We start from the raw sequence: 17,316 nt of genomic DNA, 5'->3' as shown, positions 1-17,316 counted from the left end.
GAGGAGTCTTATCCCGGGCACAGACAGTACAGGCCCGCACAAAATCAACAACATCCGTCTCCAGAGTCGGCCACCAATAGAAACGAGAGATGAGTTGCAAGGACTTTTTGATGCCCGCATGGCCTGCGAGGTGGGAGGAGTGACCCCATTTGAGAATCCCGAGACGTTGGCGTGGAGAAACGAAGGTCTTCCCTGGAGGAGTTTGCCTGATGGAGGCTGGAGAAGTGGAGATCAGACAGTCAGGAGGAATGATGTGTTGCGGAGAGACCTCTACTTCCGAGGCATCCGAGGAACGAGAGAGAGCATCGGCCCTAATGTTCTTGTCGGCAGGGCGAAAATGAATTTCAAAGTTAAAACGGGCAAAGAACAACGACCACCTGGCCTGGCGAGGATTCAGCCGTTGGGCAGACTGGAGATAGGAGAGATTCTTGTGATCGGTGTAAATGATAACTGGAAATTTTGATCCCTCCAGCAGATGCCTCCATTCCTCAAGTGCCAATTTAATGGCCAGTAGTTCTCGATCCACGATGGAGTAGTTCCTCTCCGCCGGAGAGAAGGTCCTAGAAAAAAAACCACAAGTAACAGCATGCCCGGAAGAATTTTTTTGTAGAAGGACCGCTCCAGCTCCCACTGAGGAGGCATCAACCTCCAATAGGAAGGGTTTAGATGGTTCAGGTCTGGAGAGCACGGGAGCAGAAGAAAAGGCAGACTTGAGCCGATTAAATGCGTCTTCCGCTTGGGGAGACCAGGACTTAGGATTGGCATTCTTCTTGGTTAAAGCCACGATAGGAGCCACAATAGTGGAAAAATGTGGAATAAATTGTCTGTAATAATTGGCGAACCCCAAAAAACGTTGGATAGCACGGAGTCCGGAGGGGCGTGGCCAATCTAAGATGGCAGAGAGTTTATCTGGGTCCATTTGTAGTCCCTGGCCAGAGACCAAGTATCCTAGGAAAGGAAGAGATTGACATTCAAACAGACATTTCTCCATTTTGGCATAAAGTTGATTGTCTCGAAGTCTCTGAAGAACCATGCGGACATGCTGGCGATGTTCTTCTAAGTTGGCAGAAAAAATCAGAATATCGTCCAGATACACAACAACACAGGAATATAAGAGATCACGAAAAATTTCATTAACAAAGTCTTGGAAGACGGCAGGGGCGTTGCACAGGCCAAAGGGCATGACCAGATACTCAAAGTGTCCATCTCTGGTGTTAAATGCAGTTTTCCATTCGTCCCCCTCCCTGATGCGGATGAGATTATAAGCACCTCTTAAGTCCAGTTTGGTAAAGATGTGGGCACCTTGAAGGCGATCAAAGAGTTCTGAGATAAGAGGTAGGGGGTAGCGGTTCTTTACCGTGATTTTATTAAGTCCGCGGTAATCAATGCAAGGACGTAGGGAGCCATCTTTTTTGGACACAAAGAAAAATCCAGCTCCGGCAGGAGAGGAGGATTTGCGGATAAACCCCTTTTTTACATTTTCCTGGATGTATTCAGACATAGCAAGAGTCTCTGGGGCGGACAGAGGATAAATTCTGCCCCGGGGTGGAGTAGTGCCCGGGAGGAGGTCAATAGGACAGTCATAAGGCCTGTGAGGAGGTAAAGTCTCAGCTTGCTTTTTGCAAAATACGTCAGCATAGTCCATATAAGCCTTAGGGAGACCGGTTACAGGGGGAACCACAGGGTCACGGCAGGGAGTACTGGGAACCGGTTTAAGACAGTCCTTGAAACAAGAAGTACCCCAGCTCTTGATCTCTGCTGTGGACCAATCAAGGGTTGGGGAATGGCGTTGAAGCCACGGTAGTCCAAGGAGAATTTCGGAAGTGCAATTGGAGAGGACCAAAAACTCAATTTTTTCGTGATGAGGTCCGATGCACATTAGGAGGGGCTCCGTGCGATAACGCACGGTACAGTCCAATCTTTCATTGTTAACACAATTGATGTAGAGGGGTCTGGCGAGACTGGTCACCGGGATGTTGAACCTGTTGATGAGAGAGGCCAAAATAAAATTTCCTGCAGATCCGGAATCCAAGAAGGCCATAGTAGAGAAGGAGAAGGTAGAGGCAGATATCCGCACAGGCACAGTAAGGCGTGGAGAAGCAGAGTTGACATCAAGAACTGTCTCACCTTTGTGCGGAGTCAGCGTACGTCTTTCCAGGCGGGGAGGACGGATAGGACAATCCTTCAGGAAGTGTTCGGTACCGGCACAGTACAGGCAAAGATTCTCCATGCGGCGTCGTGTCCTCTCTTGAGGTGTCAAGCGAGACCGGTCAACTTGCATAGCCTCCATGGCGGGAGGCACAGGAACGGATTGCAGAGGACCAGAGGAGAGAGGAGCCGGGGAGAAAAAACGCCTCGTGCGAACAAAGTCCATATCCTGGCGGAGCTCCTGACGCCTTTCGGAAAAACGCATGTCAATGCGAGTGGCTAGATGAATGAGTTCATGCAGATTAGCAGGAATTTCTCGTGCGGCCAGAACATCTTTAATGTTGCTGGATAGGCCTTTTTTAAAGGTCGCGCAGAGGGCCTCATTATTCCAGGATAATTCGGAAGCAAGAGTACGGAATTGGATGGCGTACTCGCCAACGGAAGAATTACCCTGGACCAGGTTCAGCAGGGCAGTCTCAGCAGAAGAGGCTCGGGCAGGTTCCTCAAAGACACTTCGAATTTCCGAGAAGAAGGAGTGTACAGAGGCAGTGACGGGGTCATTGCTGTCCCAGAGCGGTGTGGCCCATGACAGAGCTTTCCCAGACAGAAGGCTGACTACGAAAGCCACCTTAGACCTTTCAGTAAGAAACTGGTCCGACATCATCTCCAAGTGCAGGGAACATTGTGAAAGAAAGCCACGGCAAAACTTAGAGTCCCCATCAAATTTATCCGGCAAGGATAGTCGTAGGCCGGAAGCGGCCACTCGCTGCGGAGGAGGTGCAGGAGCTGGCGGAGGAGATGATTGCTGAAGCTGTGGTAGTAGCTGCTGTAGCATCACGGTCAGTTGAGACAGCTGGTGGCCTTGTTGCGCTATCTGTTGCGACTGCTGGGCAACCACCGTGGTGAGGTCGGCGACAACTGGCAGTGGAACTTCAGCGGGATCCATGGCCGGATCTACTGTCACGATTCGGCTGGCAGGAGGTGGATCCTCTGTGCCAGAGAGAGATTGGCGTGGACCGTGCTAGTGGACCGGTTCTAAGTTACTACTGGTATTCACCAGAGCCCGCCGCAAAGCGGGATGGTCTTGCAGCGGCGGTAGTAACCAGGTCGTATCCACTAGCAACGGCTCAACCTCTCTGACTGCTGAAGATAGGCGCGGTACAAGGGAGTAGACAAGAGCAAGGTCGGACGTAGCAGAAGGTCGGGGCAGGCAGCAAGGATCGTAGTCAGGGGCAACGGCAGGAGGTCTGGAACACAGGCTAGGAACACACAAGGAAACGCTTTCACTGGCACAATGGCAACAAGATCCGGCGAGGGAGTGCAGGGGAAGTGAGGTATACATAGGGAGTGCACAGGTGAACACACTAATTAGACCAACTGCGCCAATCAGCGGCGCAGTGGCCCTTTAAATCGCAGAGACCCGGCGCGCGCGCGCCCTAGGGAGCGGGGCCGCGCGCGCCGGGACAGGACCGACGGAGAGCGAGTCAGGTACGGGAGCCGGGGTGCGCATCGTGAGCGGGCGCCACCCGCATCGCGAATCGCATCCCGGCTGGAGGCGGTATCGCAGCGCACCCGGTCAGTAGATCTGACCGGGGCGCTGCAGTAGCGAGGATGTTGCGAGCGCTCCGGGGAGGAGCGGGGACCCGGAGCGCTCGGCGTAACAATTGGCCAGTATGTCCCACTGGACCATGTACCCAATTGGCCAATGCACAGTATCGTTGCTGCGACCGAAAATACAAATATTTTTTTCCTTTTATTTATTTATTTATATATATATATATATATATATATATATTTTTTTTTTTTTTTTCTTTTACCTTTTTTTTTTTTCCTCTTTGTCCTCTTCACATTCATCCATCACACCTAACCTCTATCACAGCTACACTAACATACATGCCTCAGCCATACACACATCATACACACACACTCACACACACTGTCATACATTTTCAACGCATCTCATACACCGCCATACACTCTAGTACATTCATTATCATACATATCACATTCACAATATATAACACACTACCATAACCATCATCCCATATATACAGACACACTGACAACACCCTACCACTCCACCACCCAATCTCACCAGAAAATCACTATAGTAATCCCCATAGACCTAGAGAACCAGTCACCTTTTTTCCTTTCTCGTACTAATTGCCATTTGGGTATATAGGAGACCATACCTTGACTGAAGTTCTCGGTCACCCCAAACAGATAGAGTACATCTCACAAACCTATTTTTTTTTTTTACATATTCTACTTTATGTTAGTGGTAAAATTTTGTCGATACTCGCAACATTTGTTGGTGAAAAATTCCAAAATTTGATGAAAAAATTTAAATGTTTGCATTTTTTTAATTTGAAGCTCTCTGCTTATAAGGAAAAGGAATATTCCAAATAAATTATATATTGATTCACATATACAACATGTCTACTTTATGTTGGCATCATAAAGTTGACATGTTTTTACTTTTGGAAGACATCAGAGGGCTTCAAAGTATAGCAGCAATTTTCAAATTTTTCCCAAAATTTTCAAAATCGAACTTTTTCAGGGACCAGTTCAGTTTTGAAGTGGATTTGAGGGGCCTTCTTATTAGAAATACCCCACAAATGACCCCATTATAGAAACTACACCCCTCAAAGTATTCAAAATGATATTCAACAAGTTTGTTAATCCTTTAGGTGCTTCACAGGAATAGCAGCAAAGTGAAGGAGAAAATTCAAAATCTTCATTTTTTAAACTGGCATGTTCTTGTAGACCCAGTTTTTGAATTTTTACAAGGGGTAAAAGGAGAGAAATCTTCCTAAAATGTGTAACCCAATTTCTCTCGAGTAAGGAAATACCTCACATGTGTATGTCAAGTGTTCGGCAGGCGCACTAGAGGGCTCAGAAGGGAATGAGCAACAGTTGGATTTTGGAGAGTGAGTTTTTCTGAAATTTCTGGTAATATCTAATCACTCTCCCGTTCTGCTGGAACTCCTGTCATCGTCTCCTAGGGGCACTGATATACTTTGGAGGTTTCCTACCTATTTGACCAAAGATTAATCCTTTTTGGATCTCCTTAGATGATGGTGGCAGGGATATGTCTATGATAATGCAGTTCATGCTACCTCACCTTCCCTGTACTGGGACACGGCTAAGGCAGTTTTGACTTATTTCTCATTGTGCCACACTAAAACGGAAAACATTGGAAGGCTTTAAGTCTGCTAGTGCAGCCCTGTCGACAGCGTGGTAACAATTTGTAGGTGACCCCTCCCTAGCAAACAAAACTAAATGGCAGGAAGCGCGTGCAGGATTTGATCTGTGGATTATCCTAAACCCGGAAAAGAGCCGACCGACTCTGGCTCTTACTGGCCTATCTCACTGATCAATCAGGATGTCAAACTCCTGACCGAGATTTTAGCAGATAGGCTGGCGGAGTTTCTCCCCTCATTGATCAGTGCTCATCAGGTGGGTTTTGTTAAAACGAGATCAGCAGTAACTAACATTAGGAAGGTGTTAGTGGTGCTAGATAAGCCTCAGCCAGACACTTACCTGACCCTGCTGACCCTAGATGCCAAAAAGGCCTTTGATAATGTTCATTGGGCATTAATTAGCAGACACTTTCCCATTCACTTGCTTTTAAAATTATCAACATAAATGTTATGTTCAGACACGGCCATTGGATTTAGGTTGCGGCTGAACAGTTTGATGTTATCTGTGTTCAGTGTGAACAATGTTCTATATTTATATCCTGTTTTGTCCTTTGTCCTTGTATCTGTTTGTGAACAGTGTCCTATGTTCCCCATCAGTTTGCCTGTTTATATTCTGCCCTGTTAGTAATTATATCCTGTCTTTTATCTGATTGTCTGGTAGTTTTCCATTTCTGGTTTGTGACCAACTATGTTAATTATTTATTTTTACGCCAATGCACTTTAGGGCAGGCAGGGACTGGCTCCAAGTTGTCGATCCATCATTTACGAGTTGGTCTTGTCGACCCTGAGTCGGTCATGACAATAAATATGTTTAAAACGTAATAGAAAAAACGACCACTACGTGGCTCTGTTCCCTGCCACAATTAATACAGTGAGTTTGGTCTCCTCCCAGCCTGGCAGGAGACCAAACTCAGGAAGTGTTTCTATGCATTGAGCTTGATTGACAGCTGCACAGAGCCTCTTTGAATGCTGCAAAAATCCTCACTGAAACATGCATAGAGCATCACTGAAACATGCATAGAGCCTCACTGAGAAATGCATAGAGGTTGTGGTCTTATATTCATTACAGCTCTTCAACAATGTAAGGGCAGAAGTGGTCAACCAGCAGGCTTCAGTGATGTCATGCTTGCTGGGAAACGCCAACTTTCTCCTGCTGGGGATTGCAAGAAGAACAAGTGAGCAAGAAGAACGGAAAGATACTGAGCTTTTTAAAGGGTGGGAGAGGTGTTAGGAGTAGTTAGGGAACATAGCCTGAGTTAGTTTAGAAAGGTTTAGGTACTTAGGTACTTTTAACTCCTTAAGGACCAAGGACGTATGAGTACGTCCTTGGTCCCGCTCCCGTGATATAACGCGGGGTCCCACGGTGACCCTGCATCATATCGCGGTGGGCCCGGCATCATAGTGAAGCCGGGACCCGCCGCTAATAGCGCGCTGCACTGATCGCGGTGCCTCGCTCTATTAACCCTTTAGCTGCGCACTCAAAGCTGAGCCACGCGGCTAAAAGTGAAAGTAAAAAGTGCCGGTTAGCTCAGGGAGCTGTTTGGGATCGCCGCGGTGAAATCGCGGCATCCCGAACAGCTGTATTACAGGAGGATGGTCTCTTACCTTCCTTCCTGCAGTCCAATCGCCGATTGAATGCTTCAAGCCTGAGATCCAGGCTTGAGCAATCAATCGCCAAAAACACTGATCATTGCATCCCTATGGAGATGCATTGAACACTGTTAAAGATCAGTAAATGCAATGTTATAGCCCCCTATGGGGGCTATAATATTGCAAATGAAAAGTGTAAAAAAAATCATTAACCCTTTGAATTATCCCTTCCCCCTAATAAAAGTTTGAATCACACGGCATTTCCAATAATAAAAAAAACTGTGTAAATAAAAACAAAAATAAACATATGTGGTATTGCCACATGCGGAAATGTCCGAATTAAAAAAATATACCGCTAATTAAGCCGCACAGTCAATAGTGTACGCGCAAAAAAATTCCAAAGTCCAAAATAGCTTATTTTTGGTCACTTTTTATATCATGAAAAGATTAATAAAAAGCGATCAAAAAGTCAGATCAATGCAAAAATGGTACCATCAAAAACTTCAGATCACGTGCAAAAAATGAACCCTCATAGCACCCTGAACACTAAAAAATAAAAAAGTTATAGGGGTCAGAAGATGACAATTTTAAATGTATAAATTTTCCTGCATGTAGTTATGATTTTTTTTCTGAAGTAATACAAAATCAAACCTATACAAGTAGGGTATCATTTTAACCGTATGGACCTAGAGAATAAAGATAAGGTGTCTTTTTTACCGAAAAATTTACTACGTAGAAACGGAAGCCCCCAAAATTTACAAAATGGCTGTATTTTTTCAATTTTGTCGCACAATGATTTTTTTTCCCATTTCGCCGTAGATTTTTGGGTAAAATGACTGATATCATTACAAATTAGAATTGGTGGCGCAAAAAATAAGCCATAATACAGATTTTTAGGTGCAAAATTTAAAGAGTTATGATTTTTTAAAGGTAAGGAGGAAAAAACGAAAGAGCAAAAACCGAAAAACGCCCGGTCCTTAAGGGGTTAAATTTAATTCTCCTAACAACATTCCGGTCTTACATTGAGAAATCTGTCTGTTTGGTTAAAACATGTCACAAAGATGTGATATTTTCCACAGAACAAAGCATTTCTATTGTTGAATATTGTTAGAAATATCGATTTTTATGTACACAATTTTATTGAAGTATTGGAATGCAGCTGAAAGTATAGTATTGTTCCATATTCTTTACTTTTGTTGCCAGCTTTACAGTCAAAATTGCTTTAAAGGAATTCTGCAAAGCACAAAAGTTCTAGAAGTACATAAAAAGTGACAATTGCCCTTCTGCTATACTCACCTGCATACGGTTCAAAGAAACCCAGCATTTATCAGGAAAATCCTGCAACATGGGCACCAAAAACTGTAAGCAGCCATCCCAGTGGCACAGAAGTAACATCATACCAATTAGATTTACAATGCGTACCACAGCACTTGCCAGGTCATACGTCATGTGAAAGATCTGAAGGGGAAAAAAGATGAGTTAAATAATTAACATGAAAATAGTGGGGAATACATAGATTTTACTGAATGCCACCGATTAGTATTGTAGGTCTCCATATATCAACAATACATCACTGAAAATGCAAAGAACTTTAAAACATAATTTTTATTCTAAGTTAAAAAAAAAAAAAAAACACTTTTATGCACACTTAGGCCTGACCATCTTATTATGGACACTCAGTATTTTGTATTGCACTTATTTTGTATTGCACTTATGGTCATCCACCATGTAATGCTTCACGTAATGCTGAAGACAACAGAAGGGAAAATATGCGCAGGATACTGTACGTGTGAATAGACCCTTAAGCACTTTCTGGATTTCTGTGGCAATGCATAGTGGATGATCATATGTGCAAGACTAAATACTAAGTGTGCATAATAAGAAGTAGACTGGTAGCAGCTGTTTATGTCTAAGGGTGCATAATAGTGTGTTTTATTTTTAAGAAGTAAGAATGATGTTTTTTAATAACTAAATGATGTTTTAAGGTTCCTTGAATTTTCAGTGATGTATGCAGGGCTGGTGCAAGGATTTTTGCAACCCCAGGCGAAAGCTAATTTTGCTGCCCCTTGACCCCGCCAATTGGCTCTGCTCTTTGACACGTCCCACCTTACTACTGGGGTGACACACTGTAACAAACCTCCTCCTCATGGGGTGGATGTATGGAGGCGTGCAATGTCAGTATACTGGACGGACCTGACCTGCCTGTCTGGCCTGGGAGGTGGCACTGAGCTCCTCCAGCAGGCTGAAGAATGAAGATTATTATGGTACTGGGGGTAATGACTGTGGTGCTGGTTGGGCGGGTGCTTCAGAAGAGCAGCATGTGCTTTGGATGCTGGCTGGCTATTAACTTTCTTGTAGCGGCCAGAGTGGCGCCCCCATTGAGAGGGTGCTCTAGGCCCTGGATGTAAGATAATGGAAAACATTAAAGTGACAATGGAATTAATCATAAAATTAAGTAAGAAGCAGGATGGTTAATGCAGATAACATGTTCAAATAAGCAAAAGCAGTGGAAACAATGCAAATTACAAATCTACATCCAGATGGTTACTAAAAGCAATATCTTAATACCTAAAGAAATATAAATCTTGCCGATGCATCTTTACGAGCTAAAGTCGCTAAAGCCTGTAATGTAGCAATGCAATATTGAAAAACAAACAAATACTTGAACCTACTTCCTCCCATTGATGAATATAACGGATAAGCCTGGAAAGTCTCAGGAGTCGAAGCAAGCTGAGCACTTTAGTGAAGCGTACAATTCGTAAAGCTCTGGCAGTCTTATAAACCTCTGAGTCAATTCGTGTTTCAACAATAAGAAAAATGTAGTCCACAGGAATGGAGGATACAAAGTCTACAAGAAACCAACTTTTTAGGTAACGAATCTTGATACGTTGTGGCTCTAGGATAATTTCTGTATTGTCCTCTACTACAATCCCTGTGCGAAAGTTCAGCACCAGATCCACAAGGAAGAAAGTGTCCGAGACAACATTAAATACAATCCAAGCAGGTGTGTTCTCCTCCTTAAAGAAAGTGATGCCCACCGGAATGATAATGAGATTTCCCACCATCAACATTAACATTGTAAGGTCCCAGTAAAACCTGTAAGTGAAAGAATGTAATATAACATATTAGTAAGACCAACTTCTTAAAGTCTTTAATGAACACAAATGTGTGCATGTCATACAGTTTATAACACCCTTTCCATGGTCATTCTCATGAGAGTTGTGGTAAGACACAGAGAATGATTCTTTGTATTCTTTTCCAGTGTGTCCTTCACTTTCAAGACAAAGACACAAGTGAAGGACATACCAGTTTAAAAGGGTGAGAGCAACATATCATTAATTATTGAGGAAAAGTTATATTAGAGCATCAAGAGTAAAAGCGAGGTCAATATTTCTAAAATTTTTCTTTATGCCTGGGTTGAGTTGGCATAGGGTTGTTTCAATCTGAAAAAGTAGGAGTTTGCTACTTGTAAAGATGATATATTTAAGGCCTCAAATAGGGATGTTAAATTGACTCTCCAGGCTTCCTCTTACTAAGATTCCTGTGTCTTATACAGAGCAACCAATACAAGGAAGCAGAGCTACAGATGGGATGAAAAGCCTGAACCAATAATAAGACATAAGGAAACAGACACCCTGAAGGCACTGTAACTAAGTTTTAGTCTCCGATGTGACCCAATAGAGCTGAATAAAGACACATATATGCCGCAAGAATTAAGGACAATATATTGCAGATACGCATCATCTATGGATATTGACTTACATATTATACACTGCTCAAAAAAATAAAGGGAACACTAAGATAACACATCCTAGATCTGAATGAATGAATTAATCGTATGAAATCCTTTTGTCTTTACATAGCTGAATGTGCTGACAACTTAAAGCGGTTGAGCGCTTCCCTAATTTTCGGAGCTCCGCTCACAGCGTCATTACTCTGAACGCTGTGTGCGGGCTTCCATGTTCGCGGCCGCCGGGTGTGACATCACGCCCGGCCCCTTGCCCGCCCCCTCGTGACGTCACGTCATGGACTTTCGTTGAGGGGACGGGCGAGACATCACAAGGGGGCGGGCGAGATGTCGCGGGGGGCCGGGCGTGACTTCACGCCCGGCGGCTGCGAACACGGAAGCCCGCACACAGCGTTCGGAGTAATGAACTTCCGACGCTGTGAGCGGAGCTCCGAAAGTCAGGGCAAGCGCACAACCCCTTTAATCACACAAAAATTATCAATGGAAATCCAATTTGGTTCTGGATATGGAGTCACACTCAAAATCAAAGTGGAAAACCACACTACAGGCTGATCCAACTTTGATGTAATTCAAAATGAGGCTCAGTAGTGTGTGTGGCCACCACGTGCCCATATGACCTCCCTACAATGCCTGGCAATGCTCCTGATGAGGTGGCGGATGGTTTCCTGAGGGATGTCCTCCCACACCTGGACTAAAGCATCCATCAACTGCTGACAGTCTGTGGTGCAACGTGGCATTGGTTGATGGAGCGAGACATGATGTCCCAGATGTGCTCAATTGGATTCAGGCTGGGGGACAGGCGGGCCAGTCCATAGCATCATTGCCTTCCTCTTGCAGAAACTGCTGACACACTCCAGTCACATGAGGTCTAGCATTGTCTTGCATTAGGAGGAACCCAGGGCCAACCGCACCAGCATATGGTCTCACAAGGGGTCTGAGGATCTCATCTCGGTACCTAATGGCAGTCAGGCTACCTCTGGCAAGCACCTGGAGGGCTATCCGGCTCCCCAAAGAAATGCCACCCCACACCATGACTGACCCACCGCTAAACCGGTCATGCTGGAGGATGTTGCAGGCAGCAGAACGTTCTCCATGTCATCTCCACACTCTGTCACATGTGCTCAGAGTGAACCTGCTTTCATCTGTGAAGAGCACTGGGTGCCAGTGGCGAATGTGACAATCTTGGTGTTCTCTGGCAAATGCCAAACATCCTGATCGGTGTTGGGCTGTAAGCACAACCCCTACCTGTGGATGTCGGCCCTCATACCACCCTCATGGAGTCTGTTTATGCCCGTTTGAGTGGACAGATGCACATTTGTTGCCTGCTGGAGGTCATTTTGCAGGGCTCTGGCAGTGCTCCTCCTGCTCCTCCTTGGACAAAGGCGGAGGTAGCGGTCCAGCTGCTGGGTAGTTGCCCTCTTATGGCCTCCTCCACATCTTCTGATGTACTGGCCTGTCTGCTGGTAGCGCCTCCATGCTCTGGACACTATGCTGACAGACACAGCAAACCTTCTTTACACAGCTCTCTACCACTAGAGTGAAAGCCCCGCCAGCATTTTAAAAGTGACCAAAACATCAGCCATGAAGCATAGGAACTGAGAGGTGGTCTGTGGTCACCACCTGCAGAACCACTCCTTTATTGGGGGGGGGTTTATTAAATTTGCACAACAACATGTGAAATTGATTGTCAGTCAGTGTTGCTTCCTGAGTGGACAGTGTGATTTCACAGAAGTGTGATTGACTTGGAGTTACATTGTGTTGTTTAAGTGTTCCTTTATTTTTTTGAGCAGTGTATTTGAGTGAACAGTGGCAAGTCATTGGGTGAAAACCATTTCCAATAGTTGGTGTAATACCTTAATGGCCATATACATTTTTTTTTTTCCATAGGGTTTTTAGAAACCTGAAGTCTAAAGTTTGTTGTGGTAGGTTTATGTCTTATTTATGAATATTGGGTCATATAACAATACATTCTGATCATGCTTTAAAATGTACAGTATACATTCATATATATATAAAAAAAAGATAATAAGCTAAAAAAGAAAAAAATGAAAGGCAGTATGTCAATTCCCAAGGAACATGACAGCTCATGATGCCAGATAGCGTTGCCTTCGTTAATTAGGATGTTTTAATTAATGCTGGAGCTTGAGTGTAGACATATTTTGCATGTGTAAATTATTGAAATGGGGGACTATTGTTGATATAGCGTGAAAACATTCTTCTTAGCATGACACAACCTGTCTTTTTAGCACTATACTCCATGGTATTATAGGCAATGTGCTTCCAAATGGTCCCTTTTCTACAGATATTGAGGGGCATTTATCAACCCTTTTACACAAGTTTTTTTGTGTAAATTTGTCGCAAAAAAGTCGCTACTGCGACACCGTGACTTTTCGTGCGACAATCATCTATTCGAGCAAGAAGAGCAAGTTTTGCTTTTTGACTACGGTACGCGGGTTTGTAAACTTTACTTGGTTTAGTCCGGGATTTATCAACCGCGACATTCGCAAAAAAGTCGCAAAGCCTTCAAAAACCGACTAAATATACCCCAGCAAAATCATGGCTTACAAACCTGACTGTTGAACTCATGCTACTATTACTCTGTTGTGTGAATGTTTTAACAGGCAATTTTCAGGTTATACGATTTGTTGTAATAAATGTTTAATATAGTATAATATAATAATATATAATATATAATATAGATGTCCTATACATTAAATTTACTTATTGGAAGGTTAAATTTGTTTAAAAGGTAAGAATGATCTAAGTAATTTTGCCATTGCAAAACATACTGAGGGGCATTTTGAACAAAGCTTTTTAAAGAGATATGTAGTGCTAATTTTAAAGTAGTCTACGGCACCAGCCAGACGAAAAATAGAAAGCAAGCTTAAGCTAAACTGACAGCATTTCACAGTTGCTACGGTAAGTGTCCGGGTCAGCCATAAATGGTGCCCTATGGGCTGGGAACCTCAGCTTGTTGTCAACCGCGGATCTTGGACGGTGAAAGGCTGAGCAAACTGTCATGTAAAGGAGCCCGGAGAGAGCTCCTTTAATGGACAGGTTGGTAAGCCTATCACCGGCTGAGGCGGGACATCACTGCAGGTGGGGATAGGCTGAGATTCCGAGCCCCAAAAGAAACATGGCAAGAGGAAAGGGACACATACCAGAGCAAATGGGGACCACAGGCAGGTAAGTTAAAGCTTGCTTACTATTTTTTGGCTGCCCAGGGACATAGCCCAATTAATATTTTACGCTACATATCTACTTAAATGCCTGACATAAACCCAAACTGCAACCTCAACTTTTGCTTATGCTTTTCCCTCCAGCTCTCGACATTTTAAGGTAGTAAGTTTGGCAACAGCCAGGAAAGGCACACATGCAGGTCTTTTAAATTAAAGAAATAATACTTTCCCGCACAAAAAAGCTAAGAATAAAGCGGACCGAGCGCTCTTTGAAAGCAGCATAAAGCTGACTAAAAAATGTGCTTATACGTGCGACAATCCTTATTTTGCTTACGTGCGACAAATTTAATTACGCCGTGCGACAATATAGTAAATTTGTCGCACGACAACAAAAACAAGTTAAAGAAAAACCAAAAAAACACAGACGTATGATAGTTTTCATAAATGCCCCTCATTGTACTTAAAGGAGTGCTCCAGTGGAAAACTTTTCTTTTTTTTTCTTTTTTATAAACTGGTGCCAGAAAGTTAAACAGATTTGTAAATTAAAATAAAAAGTATGGGAGCTCTACATAAAACAGAATAGGATTTGTAAATGACTTCTATTTAAAAATCTTATTCCTTTCAGTACTTATCAGCTGCTGTATGCTGCAGAGGAAGTTGTATTTCTTTCTGGAGATCTTTCGAGTCTGACAACAGTGCTCTCTGCTGACACCTCTGTCCATGTCAGGAACTGTCCAGAGTACAGGCAAATCCCCATACCAAACCTCTCCTGCTTTGGACAGTTCCTGATACGGACAGAGGTGTCAGCAGAGAGCACTGTGGTCAGACTGAAAAGAATAACAGAAAGAAAATATTTCTTTACCAACTCATATGGACAGGATAAAACCTAATTTTTGAGCATTTGTTCATCTCAGTAACATGCACTAAGTACCAGTGTGGTACCAGCAAACAGATCAATGGGCATGTTTCTATTAGAAATTTGCTTATTTTTCCATAACCTTTTAGTTGAGTATATATTTTACCTTATTACATGGCTCTATAGTCACTGCACTCCCTTGTGTCCTAGAGTTTAGTCTTCTGGATCATGTCTGCTGAGGTCATCATCCAATACAGTATTTACAAGAAGAAGAATGATTGAAGGAAGGGAGAGATCAGTTGTTACTTTCTACAGGGCACTACAAATATAATGATCTGGACAACCTGACAAAAGTAATGGTTAGGTCATAATTAAACATTTTGTTGCCAATGTTGTTTCCTTGTACTTTCATCAGGTCAATGATGTCTCTATTGATGTGTTCTATCAATAAAGCAAGCAGGGCTCTGGGACAGACAATGTGCTCAATATTTTCCACATGGCTTCTGCTAATTCCTTCTTGTAGAGGTTAGTTAAAGGGAACACTTAAACAACACAATGTAACTCCAAGTCAATCACACTTCTGTGAAATCACACTGTCCACTCAGGAAGCAACACTGATTGACAATCAATTTCACATGCTGTTGTGCAAATGGAACAGACAACAGGTGGAAATTATAACCAATTAGCAAGACACCCCCAATAAAGGAGTGGTTCTACAGGTGGTGACCACAGACCACTTCTCAGTTCCTATGCTTCCTGGCTGATGTTGTGGTCACTTTTGAATGCTGGCGGTGCTTTCACTCAAGTGGCTCAGGTAGTGCAGCTCATGCAGGATGGCCCATCATTGCGAGCTGTGGCAAGAAGGTTTGCTGTGTCTGTCAGCATAGTGTCCAGAGTATGGAGGCGCTACCAGGAGACAGTCCAGTACATCAAGATATGTGGAAGAGGCCGTAGGAAGGGAACAACCGAGCAGAGCCCTGCAAAATGACTTCCAGCAGGCCACAAATGTGCATGTGTCCACTCAAATGGTCAGAAACAGACTCCATGAAGGTGGTATGAGGGCCCGACGTCCACAGGTGGAGGTTGTGCTTGCAGCCCAACACCATGTAGGATGTTTGCCATTTGCCAGAGAACACCAAGATTGGCAAATTCGCCACTGGCACCCTGTGCTCTTCACAGATGAAAGCAGGTTCACACTGAGCACATGTGACAGACGTGATAGAGTCTGGAGATGCCGTGGAGAACGTTCTGCTGCCTGCAACATCCTCCAGCATGACCAGTTTGGCGGTGGGTCAGTAATGGTGTGGGGTGGCATTTCTTTGGGGGGCCGCACAGCCCTCCATGTGCTTGCCAGAGGTAGCCTGACTGCCATTAGGTACCAAGATGAGATCCTCAGACCCCTTATGCTGGTTCGGTTGGCCCTGGGTTCCTCCTAATGCAAGACAATGCTAGACCTCATGTGGCTGTAGTGTGTCAGCAGTTCCTGCAAGAGGAAGGCATGGACTGACCCGCCCGTTCCCCAGACCCGAATCCGATTGAGCACATCTGGGACATCATGTCTCGCTCCATCCACCAACTCCACGTTGCACCACAGACTGTCCAGGAGTTGGCGGATTCTTTAGTCCAGGTCTGGGAGGACATCCCTCAGGAGATCATCTGCCACCTCATCAGGAGCATGCCCAGGCATTGTAGGGAGGTCATACAGGCACGTATGAGCCTCATTTTGATATTTTGTTTTAAGGACATTACATCAGTTGGATCTGCCTGTAGTGTGGTTTTCCACTTTGATTTTGAGTGTGACTCCATATCCAGACCTCCATGGGTTGATACATTTGATTTCCATTGATAAAAGTATTTCATACAATTAGTTCATTCATTCAGATCTAGGAAGTGTTATTTTAGTGTTCCCTTTATGTTTTTTGAGCAGTGAATTTTTATAATCGATTAATCGGTTGTTCGATTAGCTGGTCGGCCAATTCCTGAAGTTCACATACACATAGCGATTATCAATTGTGGTCCTCGGCATCCTGTTTAGTGAAGAGGGGGCCCAGCACACACCATCTTCTGCTTTCTGCAGCTGCTTTCTGCCGCTACCCTTTTGTCAGGCTCTGTGCTAAAGGCCAGATTCACAATAGTTGCAGAGAGAAGATGTAGAGGAAAGTTGTGTGTGCTGGCCCCCTCTTTACTTAAGAGGCTGCTGGGGGCACATAGGATGGACAACAAGGGAATGTGCTGCCTCTCCTATTTGGCCATGGGTAAAAAAAAACAGGGAGCCCTTACAAGGAAAAAAATAAGAAAATTATATTTAAAAGAATTATTATACGTATTTAAAGGGTAGCTCCCACCATCCTATTTTTTTTTTTTTGCTAGCCCGTTCCCCCCCCCCGCCCGCTACGGCACTAGCCCGTTCCCTCCTCCTCCCCCCCCCCCCCCCGCCCCGCATACCCCGTTCCCTCATTACACTTGCAGTTACTGCAGAGTCCGGCAGCGGGCGTGCAGGGACAGCTGCAGCAACGAGGCGGCGGCGGCGATGTGCGGGAGGAGTGGCCTCCCAGCCAGTGGCCGGGGAGCCAATGCACTCGCTCTTGCCTG

The 17,316-nt window shown here is 44.4% G+C and overlaps 1 protein-coding gene across 2 annotated transcripts in view; it reads right to left on the bottom strand.

The window, feature by feature from the left end:
* HCN4 (hyperpolarization activated cyclic nucleotide gated potassium channel 4) overlaps nucleotides 1-17,316 on the bottom strand; it is a 485,567-nt gene that overhangs the window by 106,423 nt on the left and 361,828 nt on the right. For both annotated transcript variants that reach the window (XM_056572770.1, XM_056572769.1), the window contains 2 exons: nucleotides 9,614-10,037; nucleotides 8,238-8,399 (listed from right to left, as the gene is read on the bottom strand). In XM_056572770.1, the coding sequence (XP_056428745.1) occupies nucleotides 8,238-8,399; nucleotides 9,614-10,037 (586 nt within the window). The remainder of the gene's footprint in view (nucleotides 1-8,237; nucleotides 8,400-9,613; nucleotides 10,038-17,316) is intronic.

This window comes from Hyla sarda, chromosome 4 (assembly GCF_029499605.1).
Source record: "Hyla sarda isolate aHylSar1 chromosome 4, aHylSar1.hap1, whole genome shotgun sequence".
NCBI lineage: Eukaryota > Metazoa > Chordata > Amphibia > Anura > Hylidae > Hyla > Hyla sarda.
This window is presented reverse-complemented; position numbering and strand designations above follow the sequence as displayed.